At 43.7% G+C, this 22,279-nt stretch overlaps 1 protein-coding gene across 5 annotated transcripts in view; it reads left to right on the top strand.

Moving 5' to 3' along the window:
• The window catches only part of EXTL3 (exostosin like glycosyltransferase 3), a 136,820-nt gene extending 122,113 nt beyond the window's left edge, over positions 1-14,707 (top strand). For all 5 annotated transcript variants that reach the window (XM_017884722.1, XM_017884731.1, XM_017884712.1 and 2 more), the window contains 2 exons: positions 3,362-3,490; positions 11,655-14,707. In XM_017884722.1, the coding sequence (XP_017740211.1) occupies positions 3,362-3,490; positions 11,655-11,864 (339 nt within the window). In that variant the 3' untranslated portion in view covers positions 11,865-14,707. The remainder of the gene's footprint in view (positions 1-3,361; positions 3,491-11,654) is intronic.
• The last annotated feature ends 7,572 nt before the right edge of the window (positions 14,708-22,279 follow it).

Genomic DNA, 22,279 nt, shown 5'->3' with positions numbered 1-22,279 from the left:
TTTTGCAGTGTTGCTCAGGCTGGTCTCCAACTCCTGGGCTCAAGCGATCTGCCCGCCTTAGCCTCCCAAAGTGTTGGGATTACAGATGTGAGGCGCTGTGCCTGACCTATAGGGACATTTTGAACCAGCCTAAGCAGTCATTAAACTTCCAGCTGTTCTTTTAAAAACTTAATGTGTGAAGTTGATACACTCATCCCATTCTTGCACTTCTCCTCAGGACTTCCTTTCCTTGGGTGGGTTTTGTTTGGGGAATTGCAAGTAGGGTGAGAGGAGCAGGGTGTTAGCAGCTGGTCAGCTAAGAAGGAGCCACTGACTGATCTTAGCAGTGTCTACTCATACCTTGAGGATGTACTTTTCTTCTGAATTGCCTTCTCAGATTCAGATTGTTCTTGAAAACCACCAACGGTCAGGTACCTCTACTTTCAAGAAATCATTTACTTAATGAAATTTAGTATTTTTCCTGTGTGAAAATCTATAAAGAAGATTACAGACCAGCAGCCCCCAAGCCTCAGTTGGCTTCCAGAGAGATTTTGGGCCCTCTAGTGTTGTCCTATACACTGACAACTTTTAAAAATCAGAAGATTTCGTAAAAGACCTGAGCTGCAATACAAATGAAGATCAGGTCCTATGAGGCCCTGGCTAGGGCTTCATGGCGGCTGCTCCTGTAGTTGGGGCCCATGATGGGGTCTGTGTGCACGCACCTGCCTGTGGCTCCTCATTTTTCTTACACCCATTTCTGTTTTTATTTTTTTGAGACTGAGTCGTGTTCTGTGGCCTAGGCTGGAGTGCAGTGGCACGATCTCGGCTCCCTGCAACCTCTGCCTCCTAGGTTCAAGCAATTCTCCTGCCTCAGCCTCCCGAGTAGCTGGGACTGCAGGAGCACGCCACCACACCTGGCTAATTTTTATATATTTAGTAGAGATGTGATTTCACTATGTTGGTCAGGCTAGTCTTGAATTCCTGACCTCAAGTGATCCATGCATGTGATAGATATTTTTTAAAGGTTGAAATAAAGATGAAACAAAATTTTAAAATAATGTGATCACTAAAGTCTTAAATTTTAGTGAAAGCAGTATGATTGAATATGTTTTATTATTTTTGAAAATCTTGATTGGATACTGTGTGTTACAGCAAGTCAAGTCTGTTTCTAAATTAAACTTTTTTTTTTTTCTTCTTTTCTTTTCATTTTGAGGTGGAGTCTTCTCACTTCTTTGCCCAGGCTGGAGTGTAGTAGTGTGATCTTGGCTCACTGCAACCTCTGCCTCCTGGGTTCAAGCAATTCTTCTGCCTCAGCCTTCCCAGTAGCTGGGATTACAGGCATGTGCCACCACACCTGGCTAATTTTTGTATTTTTAGTAGAGATGGGGTTTCACCCTGTTGGCCAAACTGGTCTCGAACTCCTGACCTCAAGTGATCCACCGACCTTGGCCTCCCAAAGTGCTGGGATTATAGGCGTGAGCCACCGTGCCTGGCCAACATAAATCATTTTTGACAGCAGAACCACATGCTGATGGAAATAACTGAACATTTATTCTGATAATGCTTTCATCATAGTTTTAAAAAAAATTATTATTAAAAGGTAGTTCTTATTAAAATGCCACTTCTTTCAAGACATGAGTTATGTTAATATATTCTCATCAGCATACTAAGGACAGTCACTGGCCATTTAAAGGGTCAATAAATTTGAATTACCTTTTTAAAAAAATGTATTATTTTTTATTTTATTTATTCTTACTTTTTTTTTTTGAGATGGAATCTCACTCTGTCACCTAGGCTGGATTGGAGTGGCACAATCATGGCTCAGTGCAGCCTAGAACTCCCAGGCTCAAGCGATCTTCTCACCTCAGCCTCCTGAGTAGCAGACATTACAGGCACATACCACTACATCTGGCTATTTTTTTTATTTTTCATAGCTATGAGGTCTTCTCCCTATGTTGCCCAGGCTGGCCTTGAACTCCTGGGCTCAAGCATTTCACCCACCTTGGCCTCCCAAACAAAGTGTTGGGATTACAGGCATGAGCCACCATGCCCAGCCTGGATCACCTTTTTGTTTAAAAAAAAAAAAAATAGTACAATTCATTTTTTAAGTTCACCAACTCTTAAGTACTTTGCTGTTTAAGTTAGTTTAAGTTATCTTAAACGAGCACATTTGTTCTGTGTTACAAAAAAATTTTGTTATTTCACTAAATAGATTATATTGTAGGTAGTGAAATATGTTAATCAGTTTAGCTGGGCACTTCACCTGTTCATTTGTTCATTACAGCAAATTGCAACATATAGCAGTTAACATGTGCCCTGTCTTGTAGTATTTGCTGATTTCTGTGGTATGAATAAATATTCTTACCTTGGCTGATTTGAAGTTATCAACATGAGTCACTGAACATGGATTTGGGAAGAGATACACGGTTGTACACCATTACATAGTAATTTCAACATAAACAGTAGATATAGGTAACCTCAAGGTAATAGTAAGATACAAAATTAGGAAGTAATGAGTTGAAGGCATTTATTGCATGGATTTTTAATATAATTATTTAATTTGAAGTTTACGTAATTACATCTTTAATGGCTATGTTTAACAACAAGCTCACAACATTCTGAAAATGTAGCAGTCGGCATTCATGAGCAGGTGTGAGTGGCTCCAACATGCCCCTCTGTGGGCCTTGTAGGACAGTCTGAGAACTTTGCCTTTTACTCGCAGTGAGATGGGAAGTGTTGGAGGCTTTGGAGCGAAGGGGTGACATGTTCAGTTGGCTTGAGTATTAACACAGTCACCTGCTGTGCTGGGACTAGCATATAGGGAAGAATATGGCAGCAGGGAGAATATTTAGGAGCTGATGTGGAGAATCCAGGCAAGAGATGAAGGTGGCTGGGAGCAGGGGATAGCCAGGCCGATAGCGAGTAGTGACCAGACTCAGGAATCTGTACAGGAGGCAGCAAGGGATTGTGTGTTTCATGGTTCTGTGATTTATTGAGATCTGAGAAAATAACCAGGCTTTTCCCCCTCTTATCTTTTTTTTTTTTTGGCCATTGTTAGAGATAAAATAGTGTTCAACTGAACCAGCATCTGACCTAGTTTGACAGATCTTTATATTGATTTCAAAATTGCTGTGGTACCAAGGACATGATACGACATTGTTACTAAAGGGGGTGATGATGGCAATTTGAATGGGATAATTCCTCACTGCAGAAGATCCACACGACAGGATGTCTCGAATCCCTGGCCCCAGCCCTAAGTGCCAGTAATACCTCCTAGTTACTGCCACACATAAACAGCCCCTCCACCCATGCATATTTTGGCTGAAAGCCAACAACCTGTGTCTTCTAACAGAGCATGTGGTTCTTTTTCTTCCTCTGACAGTATTATGCCTACCTGTATTCTTATGTGATGCCCCAGGCCATCCGGGACATGGTGGATGAATACATCAACTGTGAGGACATCGCCATGAACTTCCTTGTCTCCCACATCACTCGGAAGCCCCCCATCAAGGTGAGGTCCCGCCGCTGGTGGGACTGTGGATGCGCGCATGGTTACTTCACTTGCTTTACAGTAGCACAGCATGTAACTGCACTGTACTTCAGAGTCCTCATTCATAGGGATGATACTACCTACCTCATCAAAGGATTGTGGGCTTAAATGAGTTGTTACAACAGGGGCCCTTCATTCCTAAGGGCAATGGATAGAAATCAGAGGGTTTGGAACTTGGGTGGGAAAGATGTTGCATCATTATTTTTATTAATCTCTTACTGGAATTTAGCATTTTCTTCAATTATGAAACAGGCTACAATTCACCATAGTATTTGTAGTAACTGATTTGTCACCAGTAGAAATCATAGATATCTTCGTATCACATTACCTTTGTTGGAATATCTGCAAAAAGTATTGTTTCTATTTGTTACCACTTTGAATTCACGGCAGTTATTCCCTTTCCCCTAGATGTTGTTATTTAATGCATTAGGAAAAGAGCATGTGTGTCACTGTGTTTTACTGAAACTTGCTTCCTTTGTCATCCTGTGTATTGCAGTTTATATATCTAAAAACATTATTTTGAGGAGTCCACAGCCTTGACCAGATTGCCAAGCCAGAGGCATAGGCGATGTCCATCAAACAAAAAACTTAAGAATTTCTGAGTTAATATATGTAAGACTCTAAGAATAGTGTTGGCACATAAGTACTATGTAAATTATTTGCTCACAACCAAAAATACCCTCAGAATTTCTAGAATTCCTCTGACAGTATTATGCCTACCTGTATTCTTATGTGATGCCCCAGGCCATCCGGGACATGGTGGATGAATACATCAACTGTGAGGACTACTCACAACTGTGAATTCTAGAAATTCTGAGGGTATTGTTCTGTTTTTTCTTGGAGTTATTAACAAATACGCTCAGTGCACGGAAAGCCTGGTTCCACCCCCTTCCTGTCATCTTTGAGGGCTCTGTCAGCAAGTTAGAGCATGCTGGTAAGGGTTAGGATAGCTCAGTCCTTACAGAAGCAGACGTTATTAGAACCAGTATTACTGTGGAGTCTGTCACTTCAAATGAATATTTGTGACTGTGCTTATGTCTGTGTTTATGTCTGTGTTTATGTCTGTTTCATAATTGAAGAAAATGCTAAATTCCAGTAAGAGATTTGTACCTGATGTCTTTAGAAGGGTCAACAAACTAATGAGGTCATATTTTCATTATTAGAAAGGTGTATCCCTTAATTTTATGAAATAAGTTTACCTTCATGGGTGTCATTGCCATGAGTAAATAGTTGTGTTCAGCCTGGCGCGGTGGCTCATGCCTGTAATCCCAGCACTTTTGGAGGCCTAGGCGGACGGATCACTTGAGGTCACGAGTTCATGACCAGCCTGGTCAACACGGTGAAACCCCGACTCTACTAAAAAATATACAAATTAGGCCGGGCGCAGTGGCTCATGCCTATAATCCCAGCATTTTATGGGGCTGAGACAGGTGGATCACGAGGTCAGGAGATCGAGACCATCCTGGCTAACACGGTGAAACCCTGTTTCCACTAAAAATACCAAAAATTAGCTGGACGTGGTGGCACGCGCCTATAGTCTCAGCTACTCAGGAGGCCAAGGCAGGAGAATCACTTGAACCTGGGAGGCAGAGGTTGCAGTGAGCCGAGATGATGCCACCACACTCCAGCCTGGGTGACAGAGCGAGACTTAGTCTCAAAAAGAAAACACACACACACACACACACACACACACACACTACACTACACTAGCTAGGCATGATGGCATGTGCCTGTGATCCCAGCTACTCAGAAGGCTGAGGCAGGAGAATTGCTTGAACCCAGGAGGCAGAGATGGCAGTGAGCTGAGATCGTGCCACTGCACTCCAGCCTGGGTGACTAAGTGTGAGACTCCATCTCAAAAAAAAATTAATAATTGGTTCTAGACTAAGTACCCACCAGCATATACTAATAACGATAATGAAATCATATGTTTAGAAGCCAGGTGTAGTGGCACACGCCTGGTAGTCTCAGCTACTCAGGAGGCTGAGGCAGGAGGATTGCTTGAATCCAGAAGTTCAAGGCTGAATGCTCCATGGGCGTGTCTGAACAGCCACTGCACTCCAGCCTGGGCATCTTAGTGAGAAATAGGTCGTAGCTTGAGTGCTAAGCAGAGTGGCCACCAGAGGACGCTGGTTCCATGCAGCAAAGCATAACAAAGCTAGAAATGTATTTGGAGGCTAACTGTGGCTCCTGGGTAGCACGTCACTCCTGATTGTCCCAGGGTTTCTTCTGTCCGAGACTTCTGCTAAAGCCTCACAAGAGAAGAATAATTAGCGAAATAGTGTATCAATTTTTTTTTTTGAGACGGAGTCTCGCTCTGTCATCCAGGCTGGAGTGCAGTGGCCGGATCTCAGCTCACTGGAAGCTCTGCCTCCCGGGTTCATGCCATTCTCCTGCCTCAGCCTCCCGAGTAGCTGGGACTACAGGCGCCCGCCACCTCGCCCGGCTAGTTTTTTGTATTTTTTAGTAGAGATGGGGTTTCACCGTGTTAGCCAGGATGGTCTCGATCTCCTGACCTCGTGATCCGCCCATCTCGGCCTCCCAAAGTGCTGGGATTACAGGCTTGAGCCACCGCGCCCGGCCTGTATCAATTTTTTTAACTGTGAAAAATAATAGTCACAAGTACTTATATAAAAATAGTATGTTTTCCAGGTACAGTGGTAGGTCTCATTAAACAATGAAAAGACTTTGTAGACTTTGAGGTAGGGAGGCAAAGGTTTTAGAAAGCAATTACAACATTGGGCGCAATTTTCTATTCCTTATATTTCCTTTCCTATGTAGCCAGGGACTGGATTTGAGTCAAGATATATGCATCAATTTATGCCTCTCTAGTAGACCAGAAGACATGGTCCATGAAAATTTAAAGTATCTGAGTGATTAGGTGCCTAATAATAGCATCAGTTACCTGAGCAGGCACAGACATGGGGGATTTTTCATCTTTGTAAAGTGTATTTGTCTACTGCATTATTAGGCCAGTGTTTCACTAGCTAAGGCATCTCTTCAGTGCAGGTAGAAGTAATGTGGACATGGTGCACATGATTCTTACCAAGTGAAAACTTCAAAACTGAGGATTCTTTCTGAATTTTCTTCATCTTTCTGGAATATATGAAGAATTCAAGATTGGGATGAGTTTTCAAATTCAAAGGCTGAAATTAAGTGTGTTTTCAAACTCTTAGTAATTCCTTCAACTTATGAATCTAGTGATTTACTTCATAATAAAGAACCAGTTTGAATTAAATATTTTATTTACCTAATTTTAATGGTATCAGGTATATGTACTATTGTATGTTCAAAAATAGTAATTTTTTTGTTGTGCTTTAAATACCTCCAATTTTTACTGTCAAACTATTCCCTGTTGAATTAGGGAGGTCTGACTGCTTTGTATGATTGGCAGTGTTCTTTCAGTAATGTTAATATCTTAATGATATTGACTAAAGAAATGGGGAGTTAATGTAATATTATTGCTTTGAATAATGTACTACTTTTGCAAGGAGAACACAGAATGTAAATAGGCTTCATTCAGGATAAGAGATTAAAAAATCACCCGTAAAGTTTTGAGAAAACAGATGGCTTAGGTGGTAAGGAAGCCGAAATGCAGGTGAACGTCTTGGTTCTCTGGGGTAATACAGGTTCTTGGCATCTATTGAGGATTTTCCTCATTGTTACTAAGCATAAAACGAATATTTCTCTTAGACTGAGTTACCTGGAATCTTCCATGTAAACTGTGATCCATGATATTGGTTAAATAAGTAAATGTCCAGACTTCAGTTTATATTATAGTTGTTTCATTCTTTTTAATTTTTTTGCATCTTTTATTATGCAACAGTTATATATTTACAAATATATTGGGGATGCAGTCTTAAATGTTTTTTTTTTTTTTTTTTTTTTGAGATGGAGTCTCAGGTGCTAGGCTGGAGTGCAGTGGCACAATCTCAGCTCACTGCAACCTCTGTCTCCCAGGTTCAAGCGATTTTCCTGCCTCAGCCCCCTGAGTAGCTGGGACTATAGGCATGTGCCACCATGCCCAGCTAATCTTTGTATTTTTAGTAGAGACGGGGTTTCACCATGTTGGCCAGGCTGGTCTCGCTCTCTTGACCTTGTGATCCGCCCTCCTTGGCCTCCCAAAGTGCTGGGATTACAGGTGTGAGCCACCGCACCCGGCTTAAAAGTTTTTTTACTGATGGATTACATGATTAAAAACATTTGGAAACCACTGCTTCCGTGAAAACAACAGTTATAAAGATATTTTTTGTGTCACATGAAATAATATGCAGGTTAAAGGGCATTTCTCCTGGGGCTGGATTCTGGTGTCTGGGGTGAGGAGAAGGGTTTTTAGATCCAGTGAGAGCCCCATGGAATACTGGACATAGATGCTGTTTGAGAACGTCCTTCCCCAGATTCCTGACCCCCACATCCTGTTCCAGGGGGAACCATGGGAAGAGCAGTAACTCGGTGTTGACATGACCCCAAAGGGTTCTAAGGGAGCAGCCAGTGAGTGAGGGGGGAAGTGAGGAGACAGGTGGGACCTGGAGGGGGAGCTGTGGAGGTCATGACTGCCCAGAGACTAGGTTCTGAGGTGAGCCACCCTTCGAGCACTGGCCTGTGTCTCCTCCCAGTTTAAACTCTGGGACCTGGGCTTTGACGGCGAATACTGGCCGTACACAATGATTACTCTTCTGCTATTAAGTTATGGGATGTGTCTTTCAATTAAAAATTTTCCCCTTAATTTGTAATAGAAATTTAAAAATTATTTGGGAAAAGAGACATGCAGAAAGAAATCAAAAGTACTAAAACTTTTGGCTTCTTTTGGTTCTCTGGTATCCTGTCTATTGTGGGGACTTATTTATTTATCCATACATATACACACACACACACACACACACATATGTGTGTAAAAATACATATATACATATTTTTTCTTTCTTTTTTTTTTTTTTTTTTTTTGAGATGGAGTCCTGCTCTGTCACCCAGGTTGCAGTGCAGTGGCATGATCTCAGCTCACTGCAACCTCTGCCTCCCAGGTTCAAGTGATTTTCCTGCTTTAGCCTCCATAGTAGCTGGGATTACAGGCATGTGCCACCATGCCCAGCTAATTTTTTTGTATTTTTAGTAGAAACGGGGTCTTGCCATGTTGGCCAGGCTGGTCTCAAACTGAGCTCAAGTGATCCACCCACCTTGGCCTCCCAAAGTGATGGGATTGCAGGTGGGAACCACCACACCTGGCCTTATTTTTGTATTTTAAATTTATATACTTGATTTGCAGTCTGCTTTTTAAAAACTTGACAGTAGGCTGGGCGGTATGGCTCACACCTGTAATCCCAATATGGAGGCTGAGGCGGGCGGATCATGAGGTCAGGAGATTGAGACTGTCCTGGCTAACACAGTGAAACCCTGTCTCTACTAAAAATACAAAAAATTAGCCGGGCATGGTGGCAGGCTCCTGTAGTCCCAGCTACTCGGGAGGCTGGGAGGCTGAGGCAGGAGAATGGTGTGAATCTGGGAGGCGGAGCTCGTAGTCACCTGAGATCACCGCACTGCACTCCAGCCTGGGCTACAGAGCGAGACTCCATCTAAAAAAAAAAAATAAAAAAAAAAAAAAAACCAAAAAAACTTTACAGTAAATGTTCTCGGTTTTTATAATATAGTGGACTAGGTAATTTGAAAACCTGATCACTGTAAGTAACACAATTCTTTTTTCAGTGTATAGTTGCGCTAATAAAAAGGTAAGAGAATTGCCAGAAAGGAAGCAGACGGGAGGACTAAAACTTAGGGTGGCAAGCATGGGGGCGTCACTGAGGCCGTCATGGGGGGCTGCTCTCACCTTAGCTGTCTAGAGGCTTGGGTTTTATTCATGTGAAGGAGTGAAGAGCCTGTTAAGGGCGGAGAATTAGAATGGAGATCTCCTACCTGTTGCCCCGGGGAGATGACATGCACCTTGTTTATTTTAACCTGGACTCTGACGGGGCGGGGGGCGCGAAGTGTAGGTTGAGAACGTTAAATAGTCTTTTGAGCCTCCATGGGCTTAGGTACTCATTCTGTATGAAATCTCGACCCAGGGCCACATGAGGTGGCTCAAGTCTGTAATCCCAGCACGTTGAGAGGCTGAGGCAGGACGATTTCTTGAGACCAGGAGTCCAGACCAGCCTGGGCAATATAGGGAGTCCTATAAATAAAATAAAATAAAAAAAGAAAACTAGACCCAGGCATTGATACCCTTGGACTGTTTGACAGAATAAAACCAAAAATCTGTTATAAGGAGAAATTACTCTCAGCAGAGGAAGTCCCACTTAAGAAAAAAATTTCTTCACCTCAGGCCACATAGGACATGAACAGGAAAAGCCTCATTGAAGATGAGCTTAAAATGTAAAATTACCGGTTAGCCACCAAGGAAACAGCTGATCATGAGCAAGAGCGAACACACATAATACACAGGTTATTTTTTTTTTTTTTGAGACAAAGTCTGGCTCTGTCACCCAGGCTGGAGTGCAGTGGTGCGATCTCGGCTCACTGCAACCTCCGCCTCGTGGGATCACACCATTCTCCTGCCTCAGTCTCCTGAGTAGCTGGGACTACAGGCGCCCGCCACCATGCCCAGCTAATTTTTTGTATTTTTAGTAGAGACGGAGATTCACTGTGTTAGCCAGGGTGGTCTCGATCTCCTGACCTTGTGATCCGCCTGCCTAGGTCTCCCAAAGTGCTGGGATTACAGGCATGAGCCACTGCGCCCGGCCTAGGATTTCAAGTAATAAAGCCATTAGGTAGACTCTAAAACAAGTAGGCTTAAAATGACTAACCTGAAAACATAAAAAAGCAACAAATCACTCCAAAAAGAACAGATTGGAAAGCCCTAAATGGAACTACTGAAAATGAAAATCATAGTTATTAAAATCTCTGTGAAAATGGCAAAAAAAGATCAGACTTAGGTGAAAAGAAAATTAAGGAAGTAGAAGATAAATTTAAAGACATTTCTTCCCCATGTTTCTTTGTGTGGCGTCCTCCCCTCCCTGCTCCCCTCCATCCTCCCTTCCGTGGAGCCAGTGTTTCCAAAGCCCGCTTTGCAGGTGTCGCTTCTTCAGCCCATTGAAAACCCAGGTTCATGGCTATCTTGCAGGATTTGTTTTTTCATTGGCTTCTGAGGATTTCGTTCATTCTTTCATTCATTCATTCATTCATTCTTCGTTGTTTATTCATGCATGCATGTATATATGTGAGTGAGTGACAGGCTCTCACTGTCCCCCAGACTGGAGTGCAGTGGTACCATCATAGCTCACTGCAGCCTCAAACTCCTGGGCTCAAGCAGCCTCCCGTCTCAGCCTCCCAAGTAGCTGGGACTACACCAAATAACTGGCCTGCTGCCACACCCTGCTAATATTTTTATCTTTTGTGGAGATACGGTTTTGCTTTGTTGCCCAGGCTGGTTTTGAACTCCTGGGCTCAAGCGATCTTCCTGCCTTGGCCTCCCAAAGTGCTGGGATTAATCAACAGGTGATTTCATTTCTTATTACAGGCTCAGCCCTGTATTTAAAGAGGGTTTCTGTATTTCATCTTGCGTGTTCAGGTGTTCTGAGGGATTTTTATGCCATTCGGCCTGCCACATTGTAATGAAGCTGTCCGCCTCTTCATACTTCTCTGGTTAGACATTTTCTAATTAATAACAATATGACTAGACTATAGTATGGCCACTTTCCCATGGCTTTAAATATTGTTAAGCATCTTTTTTATGGACAGTATTCAAGAATGATTTGACTAGCCCCTCTTTGGGTAGCCTTCAGTATTTTGATTCAAAACATTGATGAAACAAACAACTGGGTACCTAACTGTGGCTCTGCAACCAAGTACATACTAGGAGTAGACTTACTGAGACAGCTGACACTACACACGTTAAGGCTTGTGGCATCCGAGAAGTGCAGGCCGTCTGGACAGAATACCTGACGATGTTCTGGAGACATCTGGTAGGCAGGAGGCCTGGGGCGGGGCTCTGGCTCCTGCCACACTCTGCAGGGTTGTTGCCTCTGGGGGATCAGCGTCTTCACCCTGGACATGGGGGTTGTGGGATCAGCTCAGCTGCAAGGGTTTTGTTGGTATTAGCTGGGATTCCCACTCTGTGTCTCTCTTCCATTTCCAGGTGACCTCACGGTGGACATTCCGATGCCCAGGATGCCCTCAGGCCCTGTCGCACGATGACTCCCACTTCCACGAGCGGCACAAGTGCATCAACTTCTTTGTGAAGGTGTACGGCTACATGCCCCTCCTGTACACGCAGTTCAGGGTGGACTCCGTGCTCTTCAAGACACGCCTGCCTCATGACAAGACCAAGTGCTTCAAGTTCATCTAGGGGCAGCGCAAGGTCTGGGGAATAGGATGGGCAGAGGGAGGAAGATGGCTCCCAAGGTTCCTAGGCATTGCAGGACCTTGGGGACATCTGCTGGGTGGGTGGCCCAGACCCTCTGCTGGGAGGGGCAGCATGAAGAGTGGAAGGAAACCGCTGCCTTTATCTTGAAGTCGGCCACACTGGGCCTGGAGCCCTGGGCGGAGGCCCCGGGGTTCCCCACACAGGGCACTGACTGATAGCTTACACTGAGGACCGTGGAGACTCTGCAGAGTCACTCACACCGTTCATACGCCCAGGACAGCTAGTTTGTGGTTTTTAAATTCAATAACAACTAGTATGATTATTTAAAAAGAGAAAGTTTCAGAATTGCCATTCAAGACTTATTTATATATGTGTGTGTATATAAATATATGCACACACACTCGCATACATATATATTTTTGGCTGGGGGAGTGTGAGTTTTGCCTCTAAGGGAGGGACCGCGCAGGCTCCTTTGTTCTGTATTCTGGCGGAGATGGGTCCTGGCCTTGTGTCACTGGCTTATACTTAAAGATCATCTCCCATCCTCCCCAGCGCCATCTGTGTGCAGAAACCAGAAAGGGATGAACTTGGCCCTCTTACGGGCCTGGACGAGATAAGACCTGTGGGTCTCTTCCATACCCTTTCTGTTGCCAGTCAGCAACCTGTAACTCACATTCTCTTCCCAGTGAATCCCTGGGAGCGCCTGACCCTGGTGGGCTGCTCAGCTTCCTGTTGCTGGGGCCAGTGATTTTTGAGGATTTATCTTTAGGCCAGGCTTGCCTCAGTCCTTATCCCTGCTCTCCCATTTCTCCCTTGTTTGAGAGAGAATGAGGAAGCAAAGAGTGAGAAAGAATAGGACCTGAAGATGCTACTCCCAGATGGCTCTTTCTGTCTTGTTCTTTTGTTGAAACATACGTGCTGTGGGCCTCAGGCTTTTCTGAAGTGCTCTCTCTTGGATTGGACAGGAAATCAGCAGGGTGCACGTCTGCTGTGGTCTGAAGTGGTTTGCAGGTCAGCCTCCTCTCCCTGGTGTAGAGCAAGCCAATGTCCTTCGAGGACCCCACCCGGCTGGCCGGGAAGTTTTACAGCAAGGCGCCTGCCTTGGGATAATTCCTTGGTGAAATTCACCTTCCCCCTGCCTCTGTCTGGAGCCCCATCCTGTGTTATCTGTGGTTTTTGGACCCCTAATGTCAGCTTGGCTGTAGGACCCCCTGAGGTTTGGTATGTGCTAGAACAATGGGAGGCCGTGATTTGCTGTGTAAGCTCACATCCAGCCTTCGAATCTTAACAGGCATTCACAGCCCGAGTTACCACTTTCCACTCCCTGCTTAGGATTCTGTTCCCTGGGCCGAAACGGAAATAAGCTAATTTTTTGGGTCATAGTGGCAGTAGGGGAACCTAGGAGGGTGTGAGTGGAATTGGTCAGGGATTTAGCCCATGAATCTGTTTCTTGAACCCTACTTTCTTGAAGTGGAGTTGACTCGAAGGTTTCTAGCAACTGAACAAAAGCTCAGGTCTGTCCTGGTCATGCACATGCCTTAAGCCAGTTTCGTCTTCCCTAGACCTTGGCATCCTGTGCTTTTATTTCTCGGAATACGTTCTCCTCTGACCTGCCTGTACCACATGGGTTCTCTTCAAGTATTGTTTTGAAGCTGGGCTCTTTTGGTAGCTCCCACCCACCTGTAGGGCTAGCTCGGCTTAAGGGAACTCTCCCCATTGGCAAAGCGGACCTGGCTATACTGCCAGGACTGTGTTTCCAGAGGTTCCCCCGGCAATGGCCTGTAGCTCCCCCGCTGAGGCAGCGACCTAGGAAGTGTGGTTTTGTTCCCAGCAGTCGGTGGTCGGACGCTCTGCCTCAGAACTTTCTAGTTGCGCTCTCCTTGACTCCTGACTTGTATTCCTTTTAGCAGTAGCCTTCTTCCCTCGGGGAGCCAAAGAGTGTGGTGTGTGGCGCTATATTGTGGCTGCTATTTTATCTGGTTTATTTTAACGTGAGGAACTCATATACTGACTTTAGTGGGAGTCGGTGAGCCGGGGTCGTCTGTGTGGTGGGACCCCTTTTAGAGGGACTTGGTGAGCAAAGGTCGTCTGTGTGGTGGGGTCAGGGGCCTGTCCCTTTAGTGGAGCCAGGTTGTCAGGCCTCGAATGTCACTGGTGGATCCAAGAAGGGCTGAGTGGTCTGACAGCAAAACGTGCTGCAGGGAGGGCTGTGGTGCCGGCGCTTCCAGCAAGGACAGCCCTCCTTGACCCTGAAAGGAACACTGGCTTGAAGGACTGCAGACAGGTTCGGAGGGGCACGCCCAAGTTGGTGAGAGGCAGCAAGGTGGCCGCGGTATCACTGCTCAGGTGATTCTCACCACGGGAAAGCCACTGACCTGTGACTCATGCGAGATGGGAAAGCAGCGCCACAGACCCCGGGTCTCCTTGGCTTGTCTGTGAGCCGCCCGTGGCCACCTTGTCCTGGCTCGCAGGGTGCAGGACCGCTTCGTTCTCTGGGTGGCCGGCTTGCTGCTCCGGTTTGGGCTGTCCTACTTTAACGCCATCCCAGGGCTCCGCAGGCCGCTGTGAGCGCTGGCTCCCTGGGCAGTGCTCCTCCGTGTGGACTGTGTCTCAGGCCACGGCTCACCAGCTGGGGTCCTGTCCAGAAGGATGGGATCTTTCTGGGAGCTGCGCCAGACCGAGTGGGGAGCTCCTAGTTTGGAGGGGGGAAGCTTTGATATCCATGCCACGTCCATCCACCCCACCCCTTTTCGTCACGAGCACAATGGTCTTACATTGGATTTTTGTAAAAAAAAAAATAAAAATAAATGGAGACTTTAACTCAAGCAGCTTGGAGTTCTTTTGTGGTTTTCCTCGGCAGGTATGGAAGAGTAACCTGAGAGAAGGCACCTGCTTGATTGCTTGATTCCAGGTCGCCACCTGCGTACGCCAGCTGGGCCCGCTCGCAGAAGAAGACAGGAGGCAGCGTGACCAGGCCCTGGTGTGGGCTGTAGACTAGAGATGGGTGAACAGACTCACATTCACGCTGGCAGCCTTGCCTGCGCCCGGTTCCAGGGCAAGTCATTTTGACTAAACAGGAACTTAGGGGCTGTTGAGGTGCTTTAAGCAGGATATGGAAGGGCATGTGGCCCATATATGCAAAGTTAATTTTTTCATGGGAATTTAAAAGTGTGTGTGTATATGGAGTGGTTGTGGGGAGCTGTGTGTGCCTGTGATCCCAGGACAGGCGAGGCCTCACTGTGAATGGCTCAGTTCGGTCCATAGGTCATGCCCCTGACCTGTAGGGCACTAAGACACCTGTACCTGCACCGAGCTTGCGCTTCCTGACTGCACAGCCCCATCCTGTTGGTGCCCACAGGCCTAGAACTTGTGCTTGGCTATGGGATCAGAGGCTTCCTCAGGAGAGGGCACTGAGCTGTGGGCTTCGGGGAGAAGGATGGAGAAGGGAAAGGGGGTAAAGGTGAGGGCTCCTCTCCTGGGCTCTGCAGGTGGCATTTTCGGTCACACTGACAGTCCTAAGAATGGGTGAGACCTAACGGTCAGTGTCCCTCCTCAAGTGGGGTTCACGACTGATCAGGCAGGTCTGCAGCAGCTGATGAGTGAGATGTCATCTAGGGGCATTCCTCTTTGGGTCATTCCTCTTTAGGTCTGGAGTTTTGGCTGTCAAGCTCCTATTCTTCCAGCCATCCGTCTCCATGTTACGATTGTCCTGGGACCGGAGAGACCTAAGAAGGTAGCATGAGGCTGTAGAAAATGCGTCTTCCTATATACACAGAGATACGATGTCTGCTTTGAGTCTCTACCTGTTGAGTTGTGGCTTGGACTTATGGTCACCCAAGGTGGTGAATGTGAGCTGTTGATGGGATTGTCACTGAAGTGGAAGGCTCCACAAGGTTTACAAAAATGTGTGAAGAAGAATGTTGATGGCGGGGTGTGGCCCCTAACGTCTTAATCTCAGCATTTGGGGAGGCAGAAGTGGGAGGATCACATGAGGCCAGTTCAAGACCAGTCTGGGCAACATAGCAAGACCCCCATCTCTACAAAAAAAATTAAAAATAGAATGTTATGAAGATACCGAAAAGAAGAAAGGAGAATGTAGCAGGTCAAGGTCTGGATCCTAGAACAGACTGGGTGCAGATCCTGGGCTGCCCATCACACTGGTGGAGAGCAAGTTATCTATTAATATTTTAGGCTCTAATCCCACCATACGATGGCAAAAGTTATGCCCATCTCCTAAGCATATGTTAAAAGTTAGATAACATAATATATGTAGAGTCCACTGTTTAACACAATAAAAATGAACTATTACTGGAGTAAAATACTGTCCACTTATTCATGGCTCTTTCTGCCTTCCACTAGGTTTGAGCACCAGCGCCTGGCTGTGTGCCCTGCCCACCTCCTATTAGAGCCCCCATGCTCTGTCGCCTCACCATGCTGTGTGCTGGCCACTGCTCTGCCTCCCACACTGGACTGCAGCCTCTTGAGAATGCAGCACACAACAGGAGTTCCATAGTTTTCTCATGAATGAATGCTTTGACAAACTGAAGAGGGCCACTTAGAAATCACAGCTTAGGCAAACTGTTTTACCTTTCTTCATCTGTCTTCATGTTTATGAAAGAGTACAGGCTGGGCACAGTTGCTCACGCCTGTAATCCCAGCACTTGGGGAGGCCAAGGCGGGTGGATCACCTGAGGTCAGGAGTTTGAGACTAGCCTGGCCAACATGGCGAAACCCCATCTCTACTAAAATACAAAATTAGCCAGGTGTGGGGGCACGTGCCTGTAGTCCCAGCTACTCAGGAGGCTGAGGCAGGAGAATTGCTTAAACCCGGGAGGTGGGGGTTGCAGTGAGCTGAGATTGCACCATTGCACTCCAGCTTGGGCAACAAGAAACTCCGTCTCATAAAAATAAAAAATAAAAAATAAAAAAGTAAAGTACAACTGCTGGTCCTATTGTAGGACTGTCATGTTAGCATTTAAACTACTTAAATTCTATTGATTTAAACGATTGGTCCCACATTTCAAACATACAGCAATGTTGAAATTATTTCTAGGGTATAAATGTATATGTCTGTCATTTTACTCGACCTGCCTTGGAGCGTCCTATCTTCCCATGCCCTGTCCCCTCACCCATTCCTTCATTCATCCTTTCACGGTGCACTGGGTGCATTTCTGAGTAAACTGGTAACATCGATGCATTTCCTTCTAAATACGTGGGCATACAACTGTTAATTATAGGGCAGTATTTGTGTTTTTAATGTAAAATTTATTTTAAACTTACACACATCTTAAGTGTGTATTCTTTTGAGTTCTGACAAATGCACACGCCTGTGTAACCCAGACCCCTCGCAAGATACGGAACACTACCATCATCCCAGAAAGTCCCCTCATGCTGCTTCCTCCTAGGCAGTCCCCACATCCTCCATCCCCAGACATAGCCACCGCTGATTGTTTTTTCATTTTGGATTAGTTTTCCATATTCTAGAATTTCATATAAATGGTGCCCTACAATTTCTGCTGTTGTGTTTGTCTTCTACATACCCAGCATAACATTTTGGAGAGGCATCCATCATTGCTGCATAGATGGGTGATTAGTTACTTCTCATTGCTTAGTATTCCCTTGTATGAATCGAGTAAAATCTGTCCATTCTATTGTATAGGTACTGGGGCTGTTTCCAGTTTTTGGATATTACGAATAAAGTTTCTCTGAACATTCATGTGCAAGTCTTTCTGTGGATTTTTATTTCTCTTGGGTAAATAGGAGTGGAACTGTTGGGTAATATGATAGATGTATACATATTTAGTTTTATAAGAAACTTCTAGACGTTTTCTCAATGTGATCATTCCATTTTGTACGAACACCAGTAATTATGAGACTCCCAGTTCCACATCCTCACCAATCTGTGGTCTTGTCATTCTTTTTAATTTTAGTCATTCTGGTGAGTAATGGTATCTTACCGTTTCATTCTGCATTTTCCTGATGACTAATGATGTAAGTACCTTTTCATGTGTTTATGCCATTTATATATATTTCCTTTAATGAATTATCTGTACACATCTTTTGCCCATTAAGAAAAACTGGATTGTCCTTTTTTGAATTGCTTTCTTTTCTTCCTACATTTTTAATAGATTTTGAGGGGAGCAGTTTCAGATTTACAGCAAAACTGCATGGGAGGTACAAAGAGTTTTCTCTTCACCTCACCCCTCACTTGCCTTTTATTAACATCTGCCATTAGTGTGATAGATTTGATACAATTGATGAGCCAATGTTGACACATGATTCACTCAAGCCCATGGTTTACATTAGGCATCATTCATTGTGTTGTATATTCTGTGGGTTTTGACAAATACGTAATGACAAATATCCACCATTATAGTATCATACAGAACAGTATCACTCCCCTGAAAACTGCTGTGCTCCACCTATTGGTCCCTCCCTCCCTCTCTGAATCTCTGGCAACCACTGATCTTTTTACTGTTTTCACACTATGGCCTTTTCCAGAATGTCACATAAAATCTTACAGCATGTAGCCTTTTCACATTGGCTGCTTTCATGTAATATAATAGGCACTTAAGGTTCTTTTGTATCTTTTCACAGTTTGATAACCAATTTATTTTCTCATTGAATAATATTGTATGGAGGTATCGTCGTTTTTATTGCTGAGTTACAGGAATTCTTTGCCCTGGACACTAGTCCATTGTCAGATATGTTTTGTAAATTATTTTTTTAATTTGGGGCTTGCCTAATCGTTTTCTTGATGGTGTCCTCTGATTAGCAGAAGCTTTTAATTTTGAGGAGATACAATTCTCTTGTTACTGCTTTCAGTGACCCAAGAAACCTGTGCCTACCCAACATCATGAAGACATTTTCAGTGTTTCTCACCAAAGGCTGTATGGTATTAGCTCTTACAAGTAAAGATCCATCTCAGTTTTTATGTGTGGTGTGTGACAGTGGTCAGGTTTCTGGTTCTTCTTCTATATGGGCATTGCAGCACCATTTGTTAAAAAGACTTTCCCTTCCCCATTGGATTGCTTTAGGGCCTTTGTTGAAAAGGTGGTCATTATGGAAGTGGGGCTCTATTTCTGAGCAATCTTTGTTGTTACGCTGCTTGGTTCATCCTTGTGCCAGTTCCACACTGTCTTGATGAATGTAGCTTTCCAACTTTGTTCATCTCCAAGATTGCTTTCAGTAAATTATAGTTACTTTGTATTTCTCTGTAAAGTGTAGAATTAGCTCTATGGTATTAGCTCTTATGCTTATATAAAATCCATCTCAATATTGCCAGTCTCTTCTAAGAAACCTGGGATATCAGATACAAAAATGTAAACATAAAATGTGCCACGTTAGCCATTTTAAAGTGTACCATTTAGTTCCATTAAGTACATTCACAATGTTGTGTAACCATCAGCACTAGCTAGTTTTTAAACTTTTTCATCTCAATTTCTGTACTCATTAAACAGTAACTTCCCATTCCCCCACTACTTCCAGCCTCTAATAACCTCTATTCTATTTCTATGGATTCATCTATTCTGGATATTTGAATATAAATGAATCATAAAATATGTGGTCTTTTTTGTCTGGCTTTTTTCACTTAGCATGTTTTCAAGGTTTACCTGTTGCAGCATGTATCAGAATCTCATTCTTTTCTGAGGGTGGATAATATTTCATTGTGTGTGTATTACCCATTTTGTTGATCTGTTCATCTGTTGGTGGATACTTGGGTTGCATCCACCTTTTGGTTACTAAGGTGGGGAATAATATTGCTAAGAACATAGGTGGTCAAATATTTGAGTCCCTGTTCTCAATTCTTTTGGGTGTCTATATAGCAGTGGAGTTGCTGGACAATATGGTAATTCTGTATGGTAATTTCAATTCAATATGGTAATTTAACTTTTTGAGGAACTGCCAAACTGTCGTCCATAGCAGCTGTGTCATTTTACATTCCACTAGCAGTGTATGAAGGTTCCAGTTTCTCCACTTCTCCCAACACTTACTTTCTTTTCTTTGAGATGGAGTCTCGCTCTGTCACCAAGGCTGGAGTGCAATGGTGCAATCTCTGCTCACTGCCACCTCCACTTCCTGGGTTCAAGCAATTCTCTGCCTCAGCCTCCCAGCTAGCTGGGGTTACAGGCACCCGCCACCACGCCAGGCTAATTTTTTGTATTTTTGTTTCACCATCTTGGCCAGGCTTGTCTTGAACTCCTGACCTCGTGATCCACCTGCCTCGGCCTCCCAAAGTGCTGGGAATACAGGTGTGAGCCACCATGCCCGGCCCAACACTTACTTTCCGATAAAATTTTAAAAAATATTACAGCCATCCTAGTAGGTGTGAAGTACCTCGTTGTGGGTTTGATTTTCATTTCCCTAGTGACTAGTGTTGAATATCTCTTTATGTGCTTATTGGCCATCTGTGTATCTTCTTTGGAAAAATGTTTATTCAAGTCCTTTACCTACTTAAAACATTGGGTTAGGTTGTGGTGTGGCTATCTGCTGGGATGGTATTGTATCAAATCTGTAAATCAATAGGCAGAATTAAAATGTTGGTATTGAGTCTTCTAATCCATAAATATAGTATATTTTTCTGTTTATTCAAATCATTAATTTCAGCAAGGTTTTGAGACTTTTAGTGGAGAGATCTTACATATCTTTTCAAAAGTTATCTCACACTATTATGAATGAAGTTGCTGTTTCAAAAACATTTTGTTTTCTGGCCAGGTGTTGTGCCTCACAACTTTATTCCCAGCACTCTGGGAGGCCAAGGTGGGTCTCTACAAAAGTAAAAAGAAAAAATAAAAATTAGCTGGATGCGGTGGCATGTGCCTGTGGTCCCAGCTACTGGAGAAACTGAGGTGGGAGGATCACTTGAGCCTGGGAGTTTAAGGCTGCAGTGAGCCATGACTGTGCCACTGCACTCCAGCCTGGGTGACAGAGCAAGACTCTCTCTCAAAAACATGTTAATGTATAAAATACAGTTGACTTTTGGATACTAACCTTGTATTCTGCAGTCTTGTGAGCTTCTTCCAGTAGTTTTCTAGATTTCTTAGAACTTTCTATGTAAAAGTCTCATGAAAAACAGTTTTACTTCTTTCCTACCTTTATGCTTTATCTGTTTGTATGCCTGCCTGCCTTCTCCTCTTCATTTTTGCCTTACTGCGATGACTGGGACTCCAAGAACACTATAGAACAGTAGTATGGATCGGCACCTTGCTTTGTTCTCAATATTTGGGTAAAAGCTCTAGTATTTCACTGAGCTGTAAGTTTTTCATACATGACCTTTATCGGGTTGAGTATGTTCCCTTTTATTCCTGTCTGCTGAGTGCTGTTAGAGAACTTCATCAAATGCTTTTTTCCTGTATCTATGGAAATGATCATAGGGGGTTTCTCCTCTATTCTGCTATTATAAATTAGATTGGCTTTCAAATATTTAACTATCCTTGCATTCCAGGGATAAACCCTACTTGGTCATGTCATATTATCCTATTTGTGTATTGCTGGATTCAGGTTGCTGATAATTGAAGGTTTTTTTTTGTTTGTTTTTGTTTTTTTGCATTGACGTTCATGAGATATATTTACCTCTCATTTTCTTTTTTGGTAATGACTTTGTAAGGTTTTGGTATTAGAGTTATGCTGGCCCCTTAAAAGGGATTGGAAGTATCCCCCCTTCCTCTTTTTCATAGAGGTTATACATGATTGGTGTTATTTCTTGCTTAAATGTTTGATACAGTTTCCCAGGGAAACCATATAGGCCTGGAGTTTTCCTTGTGAAAAAATACTAAATTTAATTTCTTAAGTGAATATCAAGTTCTTTTTCTTGTTGAATGAGCTTTATTTGTGTCTTCAAAGGAAATTTTCCATTTTATCTGTGGTGGTAAATTTGTTGGCATAAGTTGGTATTCTTTTTATCCCTTTAATATTTGTAGGCTCTTTATTTCCTTTCTGATTGGTTGTCGTCTTCATATCCATAGGATCTGTAGTGATGACCACAGTTTTTTCACTGCCCATATGGGCAGTCGGTCCTGTCTTTCCTTGATCAGTCTAATGAGGTGTGTATCAGTTCTGCTGATCTTCTCAAAAATCAGCTTTTGACTTTGTTAGTTTTCTCTATTCTGTTTTGTTCATTTGTCCTTTTATGATTCCTCTATGTTCTCTGGGTTTACTTGGTTCTTTTATAATCTTCTAAGGTAAAATTTAGGTCAATTTTAGGCCTTTCATTTTTTCTGTAAGCATTTAAAGGTATAAAATGACTTTTAAGCATTACTTTAGCAGTATCCTATAAATTTTGAGTTTTATTTTTGTGTTCAAAATATTTTCCAATTCATTTTGTGATGTCTTCTTTGATCCATGAGCTATTTTAGAAGTGTTTAATTTCTTTCTTTCTTTTTTTTTTTTTGAGATAG

This window comes from Rhinopithecus bieti, unplaced genomic scaffold, assembly GCF_001698545.2.
Source record: "Rhinopithecus bieti isolate Rb0 unplaced genomic scaffold, ASM169854v2 scaffold_315, whole genome shotgun sequence".
Taxonomy (NCBI): domain Eukaryota; kingdom Metazoa; phylum Chordata; class Mammalia; order Primates; family Cercopithecidae; genus Rhinopithecus; species Rhinopithecus bieti.
The sequence above is the reverse complement of the archived record's forward strand: the minus strand, read 5'-3'. Positions and strand labels throughout refer to the sequence as shown.